Here is a 20,306-nt window from a genome sequence, read left to right on the forward strand (position 1 = left end):
AGCCGTTCGTAGGTACTTGGGGCTCTCATGGACATTTTTCACAGTGCTGAAAAAACTTCACGAGTTACCGTGTTTCCCGAGTACCTGCCGTTAGCTTTACGAGCCGCTACGAGACATCCACGAGCTCCAACGTAGCCCCTACGTACTTACCACGAGTTTGATTTTTTTTTTTAACTCTGGAGAGCTCTTGAATTACCTCGTGCAGTGGGACAGGCCCTTCAGAATGTCCTCTTTGGTCTCCTTTGGACTGCTTGTGGTACACTGCCTGACACAAAATGCCTTTTTTCTGTTGCTTGAGTTCAACCCCGATGGCCTCACCTGATAATCTTTCCAACATCTCATCTCTCCTCACTATAACTAATATTTCTAACTTCCAATTCTTCATTGTTTCTCTACACTATTAGTGGATACAACATACACTCATCATACAAACACTCTTTAACCGGGTACATCAAGCTGCTACTCCTGTTCTTCTAGACATTTTTTAAAATAGTGATTGAAGTTTCACATTGCCAAATGTCTTTTTCAGCACATCCATGGTATTCATTACACTCCCTCAATTGAGCATGGACCAATTGAGTTTGTCTCAATTTTTGTTGATTTTCTAACCTTTTTACCTTCCAAACTACCCAATTTTCTTCCCTTTACAGTAGGGCTCCGTCATCCAATTAAAACCGAGATTAGAAGGTATATATTTTTTCCCAGACATTAGCATATTCAGAGTTAGCATATGTATATTTTTAGATCATAGGAGAATTATGGGTTATGGGAACCTGATCAGAAAGTAGAGTTGCGCTGAAGATCAGATCAACCAAGATCTGACTGAATAGCTTCAGTCATTGAGAGTTTCAGAATGAGAGACAGATTACCTTTAAAACAATCACCTTGGATGTCATGTGTCATGTTGTGTCACATTGTCACTATTAACCTACTGTCGCTGAATTTCATCAAAAGTAGGTTAATAATGCCTTACTTTTGATGAAATTCAGCGAGCAAACGCGATAATTCCCGATATTTTGGATCTTTAAATCTCCACGGCAAATGTCGGCTGTTCACTTCCGCTGTTTTCTACCTTCAGTTCCCTCTTGTAATTACCTTACTTTCTATCTTTTTTTTTGCCTGAAAATTTAGGTCGCTGTGCTTCACGGTCACCCCGACTAGCACAGAAAATTTCAGCTCAAAAATCGGCCGTTTTCCATGTTTTTAACGGGTGGGAAAGTGCGTGTTTCCCCATTCACTAACATGTACCGAACTGACATATGTCCTCCAGTTAAAATTTTCGGTCACGTGAGGGGGGATCTACGCTCATTTGACATTTGGTGAAATCACCCTATATAGAAGAGCAAAGGAAGAGGGATATGGAGGATGTACAAGCAGATGGGATCAGCTTAACTTGGTATCATGTTCAGCACAAACATTGTGGGCCGAAGGGCCTGTTCCTGTGCTGTACAGATCTATGTTCTATTGGAAGCTGAGATTGATTGTTTTTTATGTGAGCTAGATTACTTATAGACATGTGCAAGCAATTGGAATAAGGGATAACAGAGAACACAAACATGTGATAAATGGATGAGATGATAGTCTTTCACAGTTCTCTATCTGATGCCCAGTTTTGTTATTTTATTAATTTACGCTTTACTTTCTTCTTCTCCCCCCACTTTCTCCAGTTTTCAATTTGTTGTTTATTTATATTTTTCAAACCTGAAAGCATTATCAGGCAGGGTGGGACATCAAAATTCAAATGAGGAAATTATGCTCCTGTAACCTTGAACAACCTCAATTGCTCACCAGATCATACCACTTTCAAATACATTTTTATCCAAGGAATTTGAAAACTAAAAAGAACCAAAACGTGATGGCAGAAGCCTTTTGTTGCAACGATAGGCAGACAAAGAGCATTAGAGACCAATATATTATTGGTTTTTATCTCAAATGAATGCTAAGCCCAGAAGTTTGATGCAAAGTGCAGTTTAAATATGAGACGGGTAAGCTTGGCTGACATTTTAGCCTAAGGATATAGATGAATGTCTTCCTACTGTCTAATGTCCCAGTTCCTCTAACCAAGTATTAAATACGCTTGATGTGGTCGTATTCCTCATTTTATATTGATGTTGGTTTAAGCCTTTCTTACAGCCAATTTGTTCCATTCCCACAAAAACCCTATACAGTATTTTTCCTTTCCTCAAAAGAGTCAGCAAATTGTAAACATGTACACACTTCTGAAAAGAACAATGGGATATTGCGTCAAGGATTAAAATCAGCAATGCAACATTTCTTGAAAAGTGGAAAAATGGCAAGCGCGATTTCCTCCTCAAATGTCAATAATATTTGAGTGTTTTACGATTAAGCATGCAAAACCTTTGAAAAATAGAGTTTGATTTTACTCCCAAATAGTCAAATCTCATTCTCCCCCTGCTCTCCCATCCCCCTCCTGAACAAACATTCATCCAGGGTAGTGACAAAGTGCTGGAGTAACTCAGCAGGTCAGGCAGCATCTCTGGAGAACAAAGATGGGTGACTTTTTAGGTCAGGACACCCCCCCCCTCCCCCCTTCCGAAGAAGGGTCATGAGTCCTTTTTCTCCAGAGATGTTGCCTGACCCACTGAGTTCCTCCAGCACTTTGTGTCTATCTTTGGTATAAACCAACATCTAAAGGTCCTTGTTTCTACATTCATCCTGGGTACTTCATCATAAGAACATTGGCTCACCAAAAAGGCCTCTGTAAAATAGCTCCAAGTATGCAGGGAGCAGATATAAAAGTGGGATAACATAGAATTAGTGTGAACGGGTAATCGATGGTCAGCATAGATTCAGTGGCACATTAGGCCTTTCCATGCTGTATCTTTCAATTAATCAACCAAATATTTGCTCTGACTTTTCAGATTGTGTTCACAGAATATGATTACATTTAAATAATACAAACTTCATGGTTATTTGACAGATCAATTGCATCAATTGTATGGATCTTGAAGAACTAAGACCTGTTTCTATCACTTTAGCCAAGCGATTTGTTCCTTATGTAATGAAGCTCTAACATATCAATAAATGGCATGACTTTATAATCAATGTGTATTTGCAAGTATAGAATTATAATTTGATAAACAGTGTTCACTGCTCGATGGCTCAGGAAGTTTTTTATTTCACAAGTGGGATGCTCAGACAGACAGATGAAGAAAGTCCAGATTTGTATTAAGTTAAGTTGATTTCAGCTAAAAGAGGTGCTACAGCTGACCATGAGGCCTTGGGCTAAAAGAAAGGATAATGAGACAGCCTTCTGCTATTTGATCGCTGGCCAGCAAATCCATCTCCGTATGCATGTGTCACCACATCACGAGAACAAGATATGTGTTAATTGATACTGCTGCAAGCAAATGTCCTTTCAATATTGACCATCAAGGCTTCCATGAGAACGATCCCCACTTTGGTACCAGAAGTTGACCAGTCATTGCAGAAGATTAACACAGGGAAGGAGGGAAAAGAAAGAAGTTGTAAATATGCAAATTACATTTAAAAAGGGGGACATGCATATCTTAAGGAGAGCAAATCATTTTATTTTCTGCAACAAAAATATCACGTTATTACAGTTAAGTAACAGTGTTTGCTTATATTAATTTGGCAAAATAATTTAATGTCTAAAAATAAAGGGTCGACTCAATATGTAGTATGCAGTTATAAGAATACGCAAAAAGCACCCAGCGGCTTCTAGTTGTTTGTGCATTAGCAGACCAAATTATTCTTTTCATTTTGTCTAGGATTATTATCTTTGGTGAACTATTCATCTTTGCAGCATACAGTCTCCAGGGTATCTAAACAGTACCATGACTTTTCTTAGGCTGTAAAGAGATTACTGCTCACAGTAACTGGATTTTCGCAGCTCTCAAAAACTCACGTAGCATTGCTCTGATCAACATTAAGGTGATTCAATTCAATTTTTCTTCCCATTTTTAACAACAGCAGGTCACCATCAAATTTGACAACATAAATGGATGACGGACGAAAAAAATACCTAAACCAGATGACACGAGGTTTAAATCAATTAAGAGTACCGATTTGACGAGTGTAAGAAGTAACAATTTGGTGCTAGCAAATAATTGTTAACTAAAATAGTTTCAATACAAATGGATGCGAGTAGATTTTGATGAAATATTCTAAAACTATACAGAAGCATTCTTCAGAGTGCTGCATAATATTCTAAATAAGGACATAAAAAGAGCAACTGGTCATGATAACATTTGATATGTGTACTATTTCAGGGATTCTATACTAGAAAGTGGAGAGGATATATTTATCCTTGACTGCATGTACCGCTCTTCATTTTCTTTTTCAAGAAAAGCACGTTTTAATTTCTACTCTTATTAATTCACCGACTGATCACAACAAACTAGACAGATAATTCCGTAGCAATCAACAATCCTCCAGTACCAGGCTAAAGGTAGTACTCCATGTGCAAGAGGCTGCTTTGTGATTCAATCAATAATTGCCATTGTTCACACAAGAATACATACACATAGGTGACAGAGATCATAGGAAGGTAGTATGACTGTTTTTTTCACACTTCCTACCTCAAGGACTGCAAGATCAATTGCACTGCCACGACCTGTATCCTGGTAACATCAGTCAAACTAACCAGTTCCAAACATGGAAACTACGTTATAATCTCAAGAACTGGATGGGTGTAGCAATTACAAGTCATGGTGAATTAATGGGACGAATCTAAGAGTCAGCCTTAAGCCCCTGTCCCACTTTCCCGAGTTACTCATGAATTCTCCCGAGTTTTCCCCTGGATTCAAACTCGGAGATGCCAGCCGTAGGTACTCGGGGCTATTTTCTTTTTCATTTTTTCAACATGCAGAAAAAATGTCCCGACTTACCTGATGCCCCGAGTACCTACGACTGGCATTACGAGCCACTACAAATATCCCCCACGGCCTCCTAAGGACATTCTTCGAGTTTGAATCAAGGGGAAAACTCGGGAGAATTTGTGAGCAACTCGGGAAAGAGGGATAGGGGCTTTAGTCTAAATCTAAGTGATCCAGTTATCATTACGGCTATTGCCGAACTGCAGAACTTTCAACCCATTCAGCAGGGTCTTCATACAAATGCAAAACTATTGAACTCTTGGCTGAATTAAAAAACAATTTCACAAAGTCGAAAATCAAGAGCATTTTAATTGTCAATAGATACCGACAACAGAACAAGGACATTTTTAATTTCCAGCAGCATAGGATGTCTGGTAAAATGTATTATGGTAATAAATAGCATCTTAGTATCTGTCCATGCACCTATCTAAGCATCTATCTATCTAAGCATCTAAGCATCTATCTATCTAAGCATCTATCTAAGCATCTATCTATCTATCTATCTATGCATCTAGATTCAGATTCAGATTCAATTTTAATTGTCATTGTCAGTGTACAGTACAGAGACAACGAAATGCATTTAGCATTTCCCTTGAAGAGCGCATAGCAAACGATTTGAATAAAAAAATAATAAGTGTCCGGGGGGGGGGGGGGGGGGGGGTGTCTATGGCAGTCACCGAGGTACTAGAGTGACAGCCGCTGGAAAGAAGCTGTTCCTGGACCTGCTGGTTCGGCAACGGAGAGACCTGTAGCTCCTCCCGGATGGTAGGAGGGTAAACAGTCCATGGTTGGGGTGAGAGCAGTCCTTGGCGATGCTGAGCGCCCTCCGCAGACAGATTTAATAGATCTTTAATAGATCTATCTATCTATCTATCTATCTATCTATCTATCTATCTATCTATCCATCTAAGCATCTATTTATCTATCTAAGCATCCATCTATCTATCTAATATATGTAATAATATATTTTTTATATTAATATTACAAAAACTCATCTTGTTTGTTTGTACATATATTTGTTCCCAAAACTACGCAATTGACACCATTCATTGATTTATTACAAGGATACTATGGTACAACACAATTTTGGAGTTAAATCTAATTACGGGTTGGGTGGAGGGTGGGGCAGGTATATCATCACTTTTTTTTTTCTGTTTTTGTCTTTTTATTTCTCTATGTCTTCCTTATTTCTTTTACTTACTCACTCTTTGGCTACACCACTTTGGTAGTCTAGGAGTTCTACCACATTCCACTGTTTCTCTCTCTTGCTTTTTCTCTCTTCTTTTCTCTTAACTATGGCTAAAAGTTAAAATTGAAGCTGTACAATAACTGTATTATGTCATATGCCGTTGGTTGTATTTTTGTACACGCTTCTAATAAATTAAAAAAAATAATATATATATATATAATTATTTAATTTTTAATTATATATATATATATTTTACAAGTTATTGACATTTAAAACTTAAATTAACTTTAAACAGCGCCCCCACTTGCCGGCCCCGCCTGCACAGTTGGGGGAGGCGCCAATGACGCGGCAATGACACCAAATTACTCCACCTCCACGCGCGTGCGCAGTGGGCCCGATATTTGGGCGTGCGCAGTTGGGGCCTTTGCTGATTTTCACATCGCCTTTTTTTTTCCCGCCTGTACTTTCCTGGCCTCACAACATGGACCCAACGGCTCCACGGATAAGTTTTGTTCTATTTTACAAATGGCTCCACGGGTCCTCTATTCACTTTATTAACTTCAACTTAATTTCTGCCATCAACGGCACAACTTTGAACGCGGCAGTCGCGCCTGTGCAGTGCGGGCCCGTCAGCCGCGCAGGTGCAGTTTGGTGGAATATTGCGTTGGGTGAACAGGACCCAACGGGTCCGCGCTTGGTCTAGTTCCAAATTAATTCTGTCAAGATCTGTGCTGGATCCATCTGCAGCTTTAAGGAAACATAAATCCCAAGAACTAGGAAGGTAAAATAGGCGAGGTTGGTAAGATCAGAAGGCTGTGGTTCATTGTTGAAATAGCCTCCTCCCAAACTTCTAGATTAATATTATTCCAAGAGAATAATATCCTAGAATGGATATGATTGTATAAATAGCGATGCTTAGAAAGACCAGATCTTACATGAGCCTGAGACTCGCTCCACTAGCCTCAATTAAAATTCACATTTTCAGCACCTGTAGGTTTGTTTTTGGTTTGCATTCACCAGCTCCAAACAGACTTATCAACCAGAATTAAAACTGAAAATTCGGTCAATAATTGAAGGGGAACCAGCTATTAATTCATGCATGAGTGAAACAAGAACAGTAAGAGCAAATTGGTTTTATAAAACCTGATCCTGTTTAATGTGATGCAATTTTGTTTACATTATTGGATGATTAGGTGTATGGAACGAGCTGCCGGAGGAAGTGGTTGGGGCAAGAACTATTGCAACGTTTAAGAAATATTTAGATCGGTACATGGATGGGACAGGTTCAGAGGGATATAGGACAAATGCAGGCAGGTGGGACGAGGTAGATTGGCCGGTGCGAGCAAGTGTAACAGGGAATGCTGCAGATGAAGTGTACACAGACTAAAGGTGCATCTTTTGGAAATCTTTGCCTGAAAATAGATGGTTAATATTGCAAGAGATAAATGAAACTAGATAGAAATATACTTTGAGTGTGAAATTGATGGCTGTTAGATCTGGAGAAGTCATGAAAATTAACTACCCTAGAACTCAGGGTTGGCTCTTATTTTGTTCCGACTGCAGGCAGGCAATCTGACATTAGAAACAGGGAGCACAAATCAAAACTTGTTGCCACCACAAATTAATTTGACAATCAGTAAAGAAAGCCATTGGAAACTTTGAAAAATGAATAGAATAGACAAAAAAAAATCAACTGGCATATCATTTGGATAATATAGTTTGGAAAGTAAAATAAGCACCTAAATGGAAAGATCTCCAACAGTACATGAACTGATACCAAGAAAATCAATGTATCTGACCTTGAAAGTACAAATGCAGGCAGAATATAGCCATGAAAATAAAATATTTAATTGTAGATGGGGAAAGAGAGCTGCAGAATTAAGTATTAATTATAAACTAGTTGAGAGTAAAAACACAGATATAACTAGTACAATGTGCACATTTGTAGATAGACAATCACAATAATACTTTACTAGTCAAGTAGGTTTTGCAACATATGAGGAATATCATTTGCCAAGCCACTCATACAAATAAAAAGCCAACAGAACAGCCAACAGAACACACAAAACACATTTTAACATAAACATCCAGCACAGTGATTCCCCCACATTCCTCACTGTATGTGGAGACAATTACAGCATCTACAGTGCTCTCCATAATGTTTGGGACAAAGACCTGTCATTTATCTCTATATTCCACAATTTCAGATATGTAATAGAAAAAATCACATGTGGTTAAAGTGCACATTGTCAGATTATAATAAAGGCCATTTTAATACATCTTGGTTTCACCATGTAGAAATTACAGCAGTGTTTTTACATAGGTCCCCCCCCCCCCCCCCCCCCCCCCCCCCCCAATTTCAGGGCACCATAATGTTTGGGACACAGCAATGTCATGTAAATGAAAGTAGTCATGTTTAGTATTGTGTTGCATAGTGTCCTTTGCATGCAATGACTATTGCCATCTTTAGCTTATGCATGTTTTGGGGGCTAGTCCCCATCAGTTTTCGCTTCAGCATGCTCAATTGGGTTCAGATCGGGTGATTAACTTTGCCACTCAAGAATTTACCATTTTTTTTAGCTTTGAAAAACTACTTTGTTGCTTTAGCAATATGTTTGGGATCATTGTCTTACTGTAGAATGAACTGTCAGACAATGAGTTTTGAGGCGTTTATTTGAACTTGAGCAGATAGGATGTGTCTATATGCTTCAGAATACATTATGCTACTACCAGCAGCAGTTGTATCATCAATTAAGATAAGTGAGCCAGTACCTTCAGCAGCCACACATGCCCAGGCCATTACACCGCCACCACCGTGTTTCACAGATGAGGTGGTATGCTTTGGATATTGGGCAGTTCCTTCTCTCCTCCTTCATACTTTGCTCTTGCCATCACTCTAATATAAGTTAATCTTTGTCTCTGTCCACAAGACCTTTTTTCCAGAACTGTGGTTGCTCTTTTAAGTACGTCTTGGCATACTGTAACCTGGCCATCCTATTTTTGTGGCTAACCAGTGGTTTGCTTCTTGCAGTGTATCCTCTGTATTTCTGTTCATGAAGTCTTCTGTGGACAGTGGTCATTGACAAATCCACACTTGATGCCTGAAGAGTGTTTCTGATCTGTTGATCAGAGTTTGGGTTTTTTTCTTTATCATAAAGAGAATTCTTCTGGCATCAGCTGTGGAGGTGTTACTTGGCCTGCCAGTCCCTTTGCGATTAGTAAGCTCAGCAGTGCTCTCTTTCTTCTTAATGATGTTCCAAACAGTTGATTTTAGTGAGCCTAAGGCTTTGTTGATATCTCTAACAGTTTTATTCTTGTTTCTTAGTCTCATATGGTTTCTTTGACTTTCATTGGCATAACTTTGGTCCTCATGTTGACAAACAGCAATAAAAGTTTTCAAAGGTGATGGAAAGACTGGAGGAAAGACTAGGTGCTGAGAGCTCACTTATATCTGCATTAAGGAGGCAATTAAATGCACCTGAGCAATTACAAATACCTGTGGAGCCATGTGTCCTAAACATTATGGTGTCCTGAAATGGGGGCACTATGTATAAACACTGCTGTAATTTCTACATGGTGAAACGAAAATGTATAAAAATGGCCTTTATTAAAGTCTGGCAATGTACACTTTAACCACATGTGATTTTTTTTTAATTACAAATCTCAAATTGCGGAGTACAGAGGCAAATAAATAAATAATGGATCTTTGTCCCAAACATTATGGAGGGCACTGTATGTACTTATCCAATGTCAAGAAAAGAACAAGGAATTGCAGAAGCTGATTTACCAAAAGATACACAAATTACTTGAGGAACTCAGTGGGTCAGGCAGCATCTCTGGAGAACATGGGTATTCGACATTCCTGGTCTGAAGAAATATTGCCTATCCATGCTCTCCCAAATTGCTGCCTGACCCTCTAAGGTATTCCAGCATTTTGTGTCAAGAAAGGGTAGTAAACTATTGCAAATTAGAACATTGCATGAAAAGGTATAATAGTAAATAAGCAATGGCTAAGATATGAACAATTAAAACATAGGTTACTAGCAACACATATGTCCTTTTAAAATCAAAATACCTGACAGGAATAGTATCCAGCAATTGCCATCTAATTAAAGACCGAAATGACAGCAAAGAAAGAATTGTATAATGTAACCAAAAATGCAAGTTGAGAAAACATCAGACTTGAGCAAAGGGGAACCAACATGTTATGAAGAAAAGAAGAATACCAGAGTAAGTTAGCAAGAAATAAAATCAGAGTAAGAACTTCAATATATATGTCACAGAAGGAGAAGATCCTGGTTAACGTGGATACCCCAAAGACTGAGGCAGGAGAAATTATGCTGGAGATAAAAGGCAGAGATTTAAACAATCATTTTGCTGTCTTCTTGGAAGATTGAGAAAACCTTCAGGAAATAATGATGCACAACATCTCTAGAATGGAAGAACTCAATGGAATTAGCATTAAGTGAAAAGAGTATTGGAGAAATTAATGGGACCAAAAAGCAATAAATCTTCTTGCAACATAATATTTATAATATGCATTCCTAGGTTTTGAAGGTTGGGGTGATGAAGATAAGTCATTTTTATCATCTATCAAAATTTTAGAGGTTGCTCAGGTTGGGAGAGCAAATGGAACACCATCACTTACAAAATGAGGAAAAGCAACTACAAAAGAATTAGGAAACAGGGGATAAATTGGAACAAATAGACAGCTACCACAGATGCTGCATGGCTTGCTGAATTTTTCCAACAGTTCAGTTATTTGCTCCAAATCCCAGCATCTGCAATCTTTTGTGGCTCCAGATAGCAAAGTCCAAATAGCCAAGGGGCTAAATATAGAAAATGTTGGAATTTATTAAGGAAGTAGTACAGGCATCTAGAAAATTATGGTAAGACACAAAATGCTGGAGTAACTCAGCAGGACAGGCAGCATCTCTGAAGAGAAGGAATGGGTGACATTTCGAGTCAAGACCCTTCTTCAGACCAGCCCGAAACGTCACCCCTTCCTTCTCTCCAGAGATGCTGCCTGTCCCGCTGGGTTACTCCAGAATTTTGTGGCTTCATTTGATTTAAACCAGCATCTGCAGTTATTTCCTTCACCTAGAAAATAATAACAGGAGTAGCAGAATCAAAATCTGTTGAAGGTTGCACACCAATTGTTGTGTTTAGTTCATCAAAAGACATTCAATAAGATGCCACAGAATGCACTCTAAGTTTTTAAACAAACTTAGAGTGCACAATTCTGGTGACAATGTGTTGCTGAATATGAGAATTTGTTAACAAACAGATAATCGAGTAGCAATAAACTGGTCATGTGCATCTTGAAAGCCTGGGGGTAGTGCGGTGCTGCAGGGATAGGTGTTGGGGCTTCAACTGATAACAATCTACACCCTCATCCAGGGAATGAGGATCCAGGTATGTCTTCATCCAGAGCATAGCGAATTATTCAAATACATTACCAGAAGGACAGCAGAGGCGCAGTTATTCAGGCTATTTTAGGTGGAGACATTTTTTGGTGTTAGTTAAAGGAATCCATGAATATAGTTAACATAATTCCCTCAATTTAATGTCCCAGAAAGTGTGGGTTTCATGGGTGGTTCCGTGCAAACAATGACAATCAGTAAATTAGATGTTGTGCTGGTCCCTTTCATCAATGATGTGCAGTGGTCTATTTTTATTGGAAGTCATGCATATCCAGTTTCAAGGAAATGCACATTTGTCCTTCAGAGCCTTAGATTGCAAAATCCTTTGCATCATTTGGAGTGGCTCATTGTTGATACTTTCAGCCTGGCCCTAATTAAATCAGGTGAACATTGACTGCATGGACATCAACAAATGAATTCCCAGCTGAACTCAACTACTATACTGCAATGTAGTTGCAGTATACAGTTGTAATGTAGATGCAGACCCCCCATCAGTCTGAAGAAGGGTTTCGGCCCGAAACGTCGCCTATTTTCTTCGCTCCATAGATGCTGCTGCACCCGCTGAGTTTCTCCAGCAATTTTGTGTACTATACTGCAATGTTTACATCTTCTTAGAAATGTCTTGAAGATTGCACCCAAACCTTTGAGCTTTCTAGCTTTAAAACTCTCGATATTCTTGGATCATCCTCTGCTCTATTAACAACAGGTGTAAATGCTTATTTAGTGCCTTTGTGTCACTTTTACAAAGCTTGTGTAATTTAAATGCTTGTGATGTGTGGGTAGAGCAAATGGCCTTCAAATTTAAAAAAAAAATGCTCCTGGCTAAAAAAAATAATCAACATTTCAATGACCACATTCCTAAAAGATTTGAAAGTCCTACCTTTCATCTTCATTTTGTATACCATTACATTTCCAGTTTTCCCTCTCTCCTCCCTCCATTGCCACAAAGAACGATGATCTGAATTTATTAAGTGTCATTATCTTTGATTTTGAAGTTAAGAAATTAAAAGAAAAACTTGCTCCATGTAAGTGAAATGTTGAAGTTCCTTTACTGACACTGTCGGTCCAGATAAAATCATAAAAGCATTAAATGGCAAGATATTCCATTATGGATATAATAGAGACAAACTTTTGCATGTATGGATATATCAAAATCTAATAATTTCATGCCAGTGTCAACGCTTTTTCTTTTTAAACATGTCTGTATATCAAAAGTAAAGATGCCATTTAATATATCCCCTGTTTCCTGTGTGACCCTGTCAAATAAAATAATTCAAGTGCAATGTCAAAGGCATACTTCCTTTTTTCCAGTCAACCATTTACCCTTTTGCCACTGGTGAAAGGCAACAAGATCCCTTTACAATGCCTCGTCTTTTTCAATAAATTTTGCATGAAAACACGTTACTCAAGCACAAAGTTGCCTGCTGTCACACTGGAAGTGTAATAAATGTTTAATGAAAACAACACCATACAGCTTGGTGTCAGACAACACCAATCACATAAGCTTGCTTTCATCTGAGTAGACACTTTAGAGAGGTCCTGTGCATGATTCATGCAGCAGAACTCTGTAACCTGTATGCTAATAACGTTAAATTAACATAAGGACTTCCTGCAGCATTGGAAGGTGGGGGAGGGGTGGGTGGGGAAAGAGTATTTAAAGGAATGACAGGTTGGTTGAGTTAAGGATGTTGTCAAACTGAAAACTGCATAATTTTTTGTTCACATGGAACACAACTGTCAAACAAGTGAAAAACATTAAAAAGTACCAAAGTGACATAACGACAGCATCACTCTGTACACTACAAGACATATTTGAAAAACATTAATTATTAACACACGCAGACGTGTTTGATCTAAATATTGTGTCTTCTTCACAAATAGAAAGACAGAATTTGATGTTGAATTCGTAAGAACTTCTTATGTTGAAAGTTAATACAATAGACTGTCATCTACCATAGAAAATAGTGACAGGGAACATCAGTCCAATGAAGACTATCGAGTTGAGAACAAAAAAAAACATGCATTAAGCAATACAACCATACAAATGTTCTTCCTCACATTTCCATGCATTTTATTTGAAGGGTTTTCAAATATTTAAACGCTCTAAAGGAAACATTTTGCACAATTATTGTAAATCGAGGGATCACACATTTTCTGGCTGTGTGACTGCAGCATGTTCCAGATGCATACTTTAATACTTAAATGCTTAAGAAATTAATCTTCTACCCTGAATTTAACAGCTTATGTCATATTCGTTTGTCTGTACTTTAACGTACACTCAATCTGAAATCAACTTTTGACAAAAATATCCACAAATAATTGTTAATACAATGTGTACTGCAAGGAACTGTGGTCATAAACTTCAAGGAAGAAGTGACATGTTTGGCGAATGAAGCAAAATGTCAAATAGAAATCACTGCATAAAGTGATGAAGCAATTAGTCTCCCCTCCCTGCACTTATACCTCATACCCATCAAATGTTCTTTTAAAGTATATTTCCAATTCTCCTTAGAAAGTTTTAATAGGATATGCTTCCATCACCCTCAGGTAGTACATTTTAGATCACAATAGTTCATCAAATCCAACATTCTCATTAATTCACTGGATTTTTGCCTAATTATTTTACATTTGTTATCCAGATACCAACACTCCAGCCAGTGGAAGCCTCCTTTATCTGATGGATATCATTCATAATTGAGAACACCTGTACCAAACGTTCCATTGTATGATCTGTGCCAGCTTCTCTACATGGTAAAATCTCTCATCCCCAATAAAATCTCCATAAATCTCCAATAAACCCTGCGAGGCTTTTCATTCTTCCTGAAGTATTGCGTCTGCAATTCAACATAGTACTCTCTAACTGAGGCATAATCAGTCAATAATGAAAGCTTACTATAATTTAATTGCATTCATATTCCAGTGAATCACCTCTTGGATCCTGCACCAGACCTGACATGGTGCAGCACTGAAGACCCCAATGATTTTAAGGGAGAGCATTGGACAAAGAGTTTGAAGGCAAAGTTAAAGATGTTAAATACATCTAAATTATTACAGTTCTGGTAAACTCCCATTGAAGAGATGTTGTAAAGGAACACTTCCCCAGTGGAAGCTATGATGCAGTCTCCTGCTCAGTAAAGCACTTGCCATGAAATATCTGCAGTGTACTCCTCATAGGGTTCGGAGCAAGCTTCGGGCAAGGAAACCTGGTTGTTAAACCTACATCAGCTTATCCGAGCTTAAAATAAGGTATACTCCTGGAAATGACGGGGAGAAATCAGTTACCAGGAGAAATCGACTGCCTGGAGAAAGGTTTTTTTATTGGATTTATTTAAGTTAAATGTCTTCGATTCTTGCACATGTAGGCATACCTGTATGTTTGTGTCAGTGCGCACATTTTTCTTTAGGCAAATTTAATATATTTTAAATGTTATTTTCAATTTCCTTGAAACCGCTCAGCTCAAACATTTAATTTAAAAGAATGTTAGACAGTCATTAAGCATCTGGTGAGACCTCACAACCAACCACTTGTGTTGAAAAAAATGTTGTGCCTCCAAGTGCCGGGAATCTGTCCCCGGCAGAAGATTGCATTCTGGAAAATACAGGAAGCAACAGTAATGTCCAGGGCGCCTATGACCAGTAATTTTGGGATCCAAGAAGATTGATCTGAATTATTTTGAAGTGCTTTTTGATCCAGGTAGTACTGCTATAACTTATGTTTCCATTACGCAAATTGGATAGAACACATATGAAAAATTAGAGAACACCATTTGCATTACGCGAGCCACAATGGTTTTATCGCCATTTTGATATTGAACTAAAGAACCTCTTAAAAGGCACTTTGAAGTTGATAAGCAGAAAAAAGCTCTTGGATTTAAAAGTTATGGGGGGGGGGATAAAAACTGTTTCCATGGAACCTTTGAACTTTTGTGCAATGATACTCTATTAATCATATATCTTTTTCAGCTTAGTCGCCAAAGACAATTTTTTTGTCCTTTAAAAAACTATTTTCTTTTAAATCCTGTGGGAAAAATAACTTTGTCAATGCACGTCTGAAACTCTCTAGTTCCTAACCAACCCCCTTCTCCTCCATTGTTACAATTGTCCTTATAATGCGATTTTTTATAACACCGTGTTTCTTCGGAATGCAACTATCACATTGGGGCTGAACTACCTGAAACACGGTACTTATTTTACAGAGAAAGATTTGAATTTGAGTTCCAAAGAGTTTGTACTCGTGGTTTGCATTGAAGTACATTACATATTTATAAATCCCATTAATCCATAGATATGTGTCAATCGCTAAGGCTGGTGAACAGTTTATTTTATAGCAAGGATTGCATCCTTGAGATGGAAGCTTATTAATAGAACAAAGACTATTAAACATTAGTCTTTTATTCTTTTTTCCAGATAAATTTTGTTTTAATAGCAAATAACGCCATCTTTATGATAACGGCTTGGCTAAGATTCTATTTGGCTAAGATACAAACGTTCTACAGAAGATGCCATTTCCACTACGCTGCACACAGTACTCACTCATCTGGAAAACAAGAACACCAACGCCAGAATCCTGTACATTGACTTCAGCTCGGCCTTTAACACCATCATCCCACAGAGACTTGTGGAGAAACTAACCCTGCTGGGCCTCAACACCACCGTGTGTCACTGGATCCTGGACTTTCTGACAGAGAGACCGCAGTCAGTCCGTGTTAGCAAGAACACCTCAGGCTCGATGACGTTGAGCACCGGCTCCCCTCAAGGCTGTGTGCTCAGCCCGCTGTTGTTCACACTGCTCACACATGACTGTGCTGCTAGATTCAGGGACAACAGGATTATAAAATTTGCAGATGACACCACAGTGGTGGGACTCATCTGTGGAGAGGATGAAACAATGTACAGGGAGGAAGTGAAACAACTAGTGGACTGGTGCGGCAACAACAATCTAGAATTAAACGTAGAAAAAACAAAGGAGATGATTGTCGACTTCAGGAGGTCGCAGCCCAAACACACACCCCTCAACATCAGTGGCACCACGGTGGAGAGAGTGGAGAGCATAAAGTTCCTCGGAGTGCAAATAACAGATAGTCTCACCTGGTCCAGGAACATCACTGGGATTGTCAAACGGGCCCATCAGCGACTGCACTACCTGAGGAAACTCAAACAGGTCTCACTTCCCACCAACATCCACAGGACTTTTTACAGGGGCACGGTGGAGTCTGTACTCACGTACTGCATGAACACGTGGTACTCCAACTGTAACTGCTCAGACAGGAAGGCTCTGCAGAGGGTAGTGAGGGGGAGCAGAGAGGATCATTGGTGTCTCGCTACCCTCGGTACAAGAACTGTTCCAGAGCCACTGCCTGAAAAAAGCACTGAGCATAGCAAAGGACAGATTGCACCCACTCCACACACATCTAGATCTCCTGCCATCAGGAAAGAGATACCGCAGCATCAAAGCCCGGACAACCAGACTGCTAAACAGCTTCCTTCCACAGGCTGTGAGGCTGCTAAACAGTCACTCCACCTGATTCTGCTGCTTTTGCACTGACAATTTAATAACTGGCACTGAGTAATAACTCTGGCACTGGCTCAGGTCACTTAAATCAGCTGCCCTGGACATTTTATGACTCTTTTTAATTGTATTTTAATGTTGCTTTTTAACCTGCACTTTTTTTTTTTAAACTATTCGTACTGTTTTTATCAGGAACTGGATTGTTTTTATTTATGTGTGAAATGTTTAAGTTTTTATGTGCGATGCTCCGGTATTCCCTGAGAAACGTCTTCTCATTTTGCACTGTACAATTTGTTGCTTTGCATGATGACAATAAAGAATGATGATGAGTATTTAAAGGTTCAAGTTCTAAGAAAATACAATTGCTCTGTTTTTTGACATATGATTATTTTCATATACCTTTTGAACTATTACCATGCATTTAGATTAATATGGCTCACAGTAAACAGGCATATGAACAAAACATATTTCAGTCTGATAAATAAATCAGGTGGGTAGGTTAACAACGGTCCACAGGTGTTTTCTGTTACTCGAATTTTAAATCAAAACTTCGATGTTCCACAATTCATATCTTACCCTTTCTTATCACTTCGCGATTCCCTATCTTTTCCTTTCTCCCGGACCTTCTCCCGCCCTTTGTCTCTTCCTTTGCGTCTCTCCCTTTCGTGAGACCTGCTTCGACTGTAACTTCGGCGGCGGTTCGAGTGCTCACTGCTGTGACTGTGAGAACGATGTCGATGGTGAGATCTTGAACTATGAAAAAGTTTTGAATAAAGTCAGTCAAAATCAGGTTTCTCAATACCAAAGTATTCTCACACATGGTACCCAGTGTGTCATGTCAGTACAAAATAGACACCTTGGTTGACAATTCTCCACAAAGTCCTCAACCTCGCCTGTGCCATCGGACATATGCCATTGAAATGATTTAAGAATAGATGATGGATAAATGTTCAGAAAGAATATGGTAGAACTTCCATCTTGGGCTTAAACTAGATGCAGAAACACATCCAAGAAAATATCTCAAGCATTGTTTTAGCACAAATCTAGGAACAAGACAATTGCCTACTTTTTGTTTTTATGGATATATCTGCAACTCTGGAACAATATGCTGAGATTCCAAAGAAATGCTTATATGATGACAGCTGTTTGTGAAAATCTAGTGAAGATTCTTCTGGTATGGATAGCATACAAATTTGGTTATATGAAGCAATACCCTGAGAATATAAAAAATGCATTCTTCTCCAAAATGTTGAAGATATTCTATAAGCAAGAATGCATTTATGACAACATTCACACATTCTCTATATTAGCAGCTACATTCGATATAATCTATGAATTCCATCAGCCAGTGTGCTGAAGATACATTTGTTGATCTGCAACTCTCAGGATATATTCTTTAATCTCTCGACTAAGGCTAGCATATAAAGTAACATTTCGGGGGGGTATTTTCAATACATGTTGATCTTGTTATATATTGATTAATCTTTGCAGTCTAACTCATTGAGGAATTTACTTTACACATTTCAGTAGATTTACCAAAATACTTCATCACCATGGGTCAAAACACGAATAAAGGGAGACTTGATATGGTGACTGAAATTACTAGATTCCCAACCGAACTGACACTGATCTAACTACTTTCTGTAAGGAACCTCAGTATTACATAATATTTGTTCAAGTTTACAAAATACAGTAAAATCTCATTTATCTCGTATTTATGCATCCAGAATTCTCATCTCACCAGCAAACCTGATCAGCATGGACGAGTTGTACGAGCCTATTGCCATGCAGTATAGCTATGACTCCATAACTCTTATTCCTCATCTATGAAACTTATTTGATGTCCTCTACAAATAACAGTGCCAAAAACAAACCTGTGCTCTCAGTTGTCACTGAGATGTTCACAACACCATCCCAGGCTCTTATGGGAACTGAAGAACTTTAGTCAGTAAAGAGCCTGTCCCACGGGCATGCGACTCCATGCGGCAAGCACGACCTAAAGGGCCGGTCCACCCAGCATACGCCTGCATGCGGCAAGCGCGACCAAACCAGAAGCGGGGGCCGCGCGGAGGTCGAGTGAGTGACATGAAGTGCGAGCGAAGTCCGGGGGAAGTTCGCGCGTGACTACGGCGTCGAGGCGGCTGCGGGCCGGCGGGCTGTTGCGCGCAGAATTTTTGAACACGGTCAGTTGTTCGGAGCCCCGCGCAATGTCGGGACCAGCTCCGCACAACTCCATACCGCTCCAGCGATCGAAGTGGGACCGGCCCCGCGAGGTCGTACGGCTCAAGCAACCACGTTAGGTAGCGCTTGCCGCATGCAGGCGCATGCTGGTGGGACCGGCCCTTTAGGTCGCGCTTGCCGCATGGAGTCGCATGCCCATGGGACAGGCCCTTAAGAATCAGTTTTCGCTTCCTCGTTTCAATTCTGTAGGACTTGGTATTTGATTGCCATTAAAATGTGCCTCGTGGCAATATTTCTGATGTAAAACTGATGAACTGTGGACCTTTTCCACTATTGTTATATATTGCATATTCCTAAAGGTTAGTAAGCCCATGTGGGCTAGATTTTCAAGCCTTTGATTTTGTTTATAAATATTAATTTTATTTTGGACCATACTTGTCAACACTCAGCACTAAAACATATTTGAGGAACATGCATCATGCATATCAATGCTATCCTCAATTTGTTTCTCCATTTGGGACAAGTCATGGCATTCCTCGCTGTCTGAGGGATCCAAGCTGTGTTATGTTAGTGGTATTTACACAGAATTACAATATATTAAAGAGTTGCTCATTGCTGTAAGGTTATGAAACATCTGCCCAGAATCTTCCTCAGAGAAGCCCAAAGGAGTAATGCATGAACAATATCGATTAAACTTGCAGGATAAAAGCTGTTATGAAGTTTGATGGCTCATAAATAGATTGGCTGGAGGACTTTAAGATTCAGAACTTTTTTCTTCTTCATTTTGATAGTTAAATGTATTTAATACACAAACATTTAAACATACATGTTGTCACCATATGGGAAGAATAAGACGGAATAATTTGACGGATCCATCAATTACAGTCCCTTGCTTTATTGTATGCAGCAGAAATTAACGTTATTCAATCTCCTTTTGAAGCCATCAGCAACCATAAAGAAATGCAATATTTTAAAAACATCTCGAATCAAATCAAACCTTTCACCACTTATAGGGTTTTTTCTCCTTGCCGAATTAAAGAATGTCAAAATTAACACCATGCAGCTGTGTACCGATGAAGGCATAAAAGGCATTGGCAGCACTTGTTGATGTACATTTCAACGATTGCTTCAGATTCTGAACCTAA

General features: G+C 39.0%; 1 protein-coding gene across 1 annotated transcript in view; it reads right to left on the bottom strand.

The window, feature by feature from the left end:
• rsrc1 (arginine/serine-rich coiled-coil 1) overlaps positions 1-20,306 on the bottom strand; it is a 272,809-nt gene that overhangs the window by 205,944 nt on the left and 46,559 nt on the right. The window contains exon 8 of the mRNA XM_055645333.1: positions 17,557-17,733. Within this exon, the coding sequence (XP_055501308.1) occupies positions 17,557-17,733 (177 nt within the window). The remainder of the gene's footprint in view (positions 1-17,556; positions 17,734-20,306) is intronic.

The sequence above is a fragment of the Leucoraja erinacea genome, chromosome 14, assembly GCF_028641065.1.
Source record: "Leucoraja erinacea ecotype New England chromosome 14, Leri_hhj_1, whole genome shotgun sequence".
Taxonomy (NCBI): domain Eukaryota; kingdom Metazoa; phylum Chordata; class Chondrichthyes; order Rajiformes; family Rajidae; genus Leucoraja; species Leucoraja erinaceus.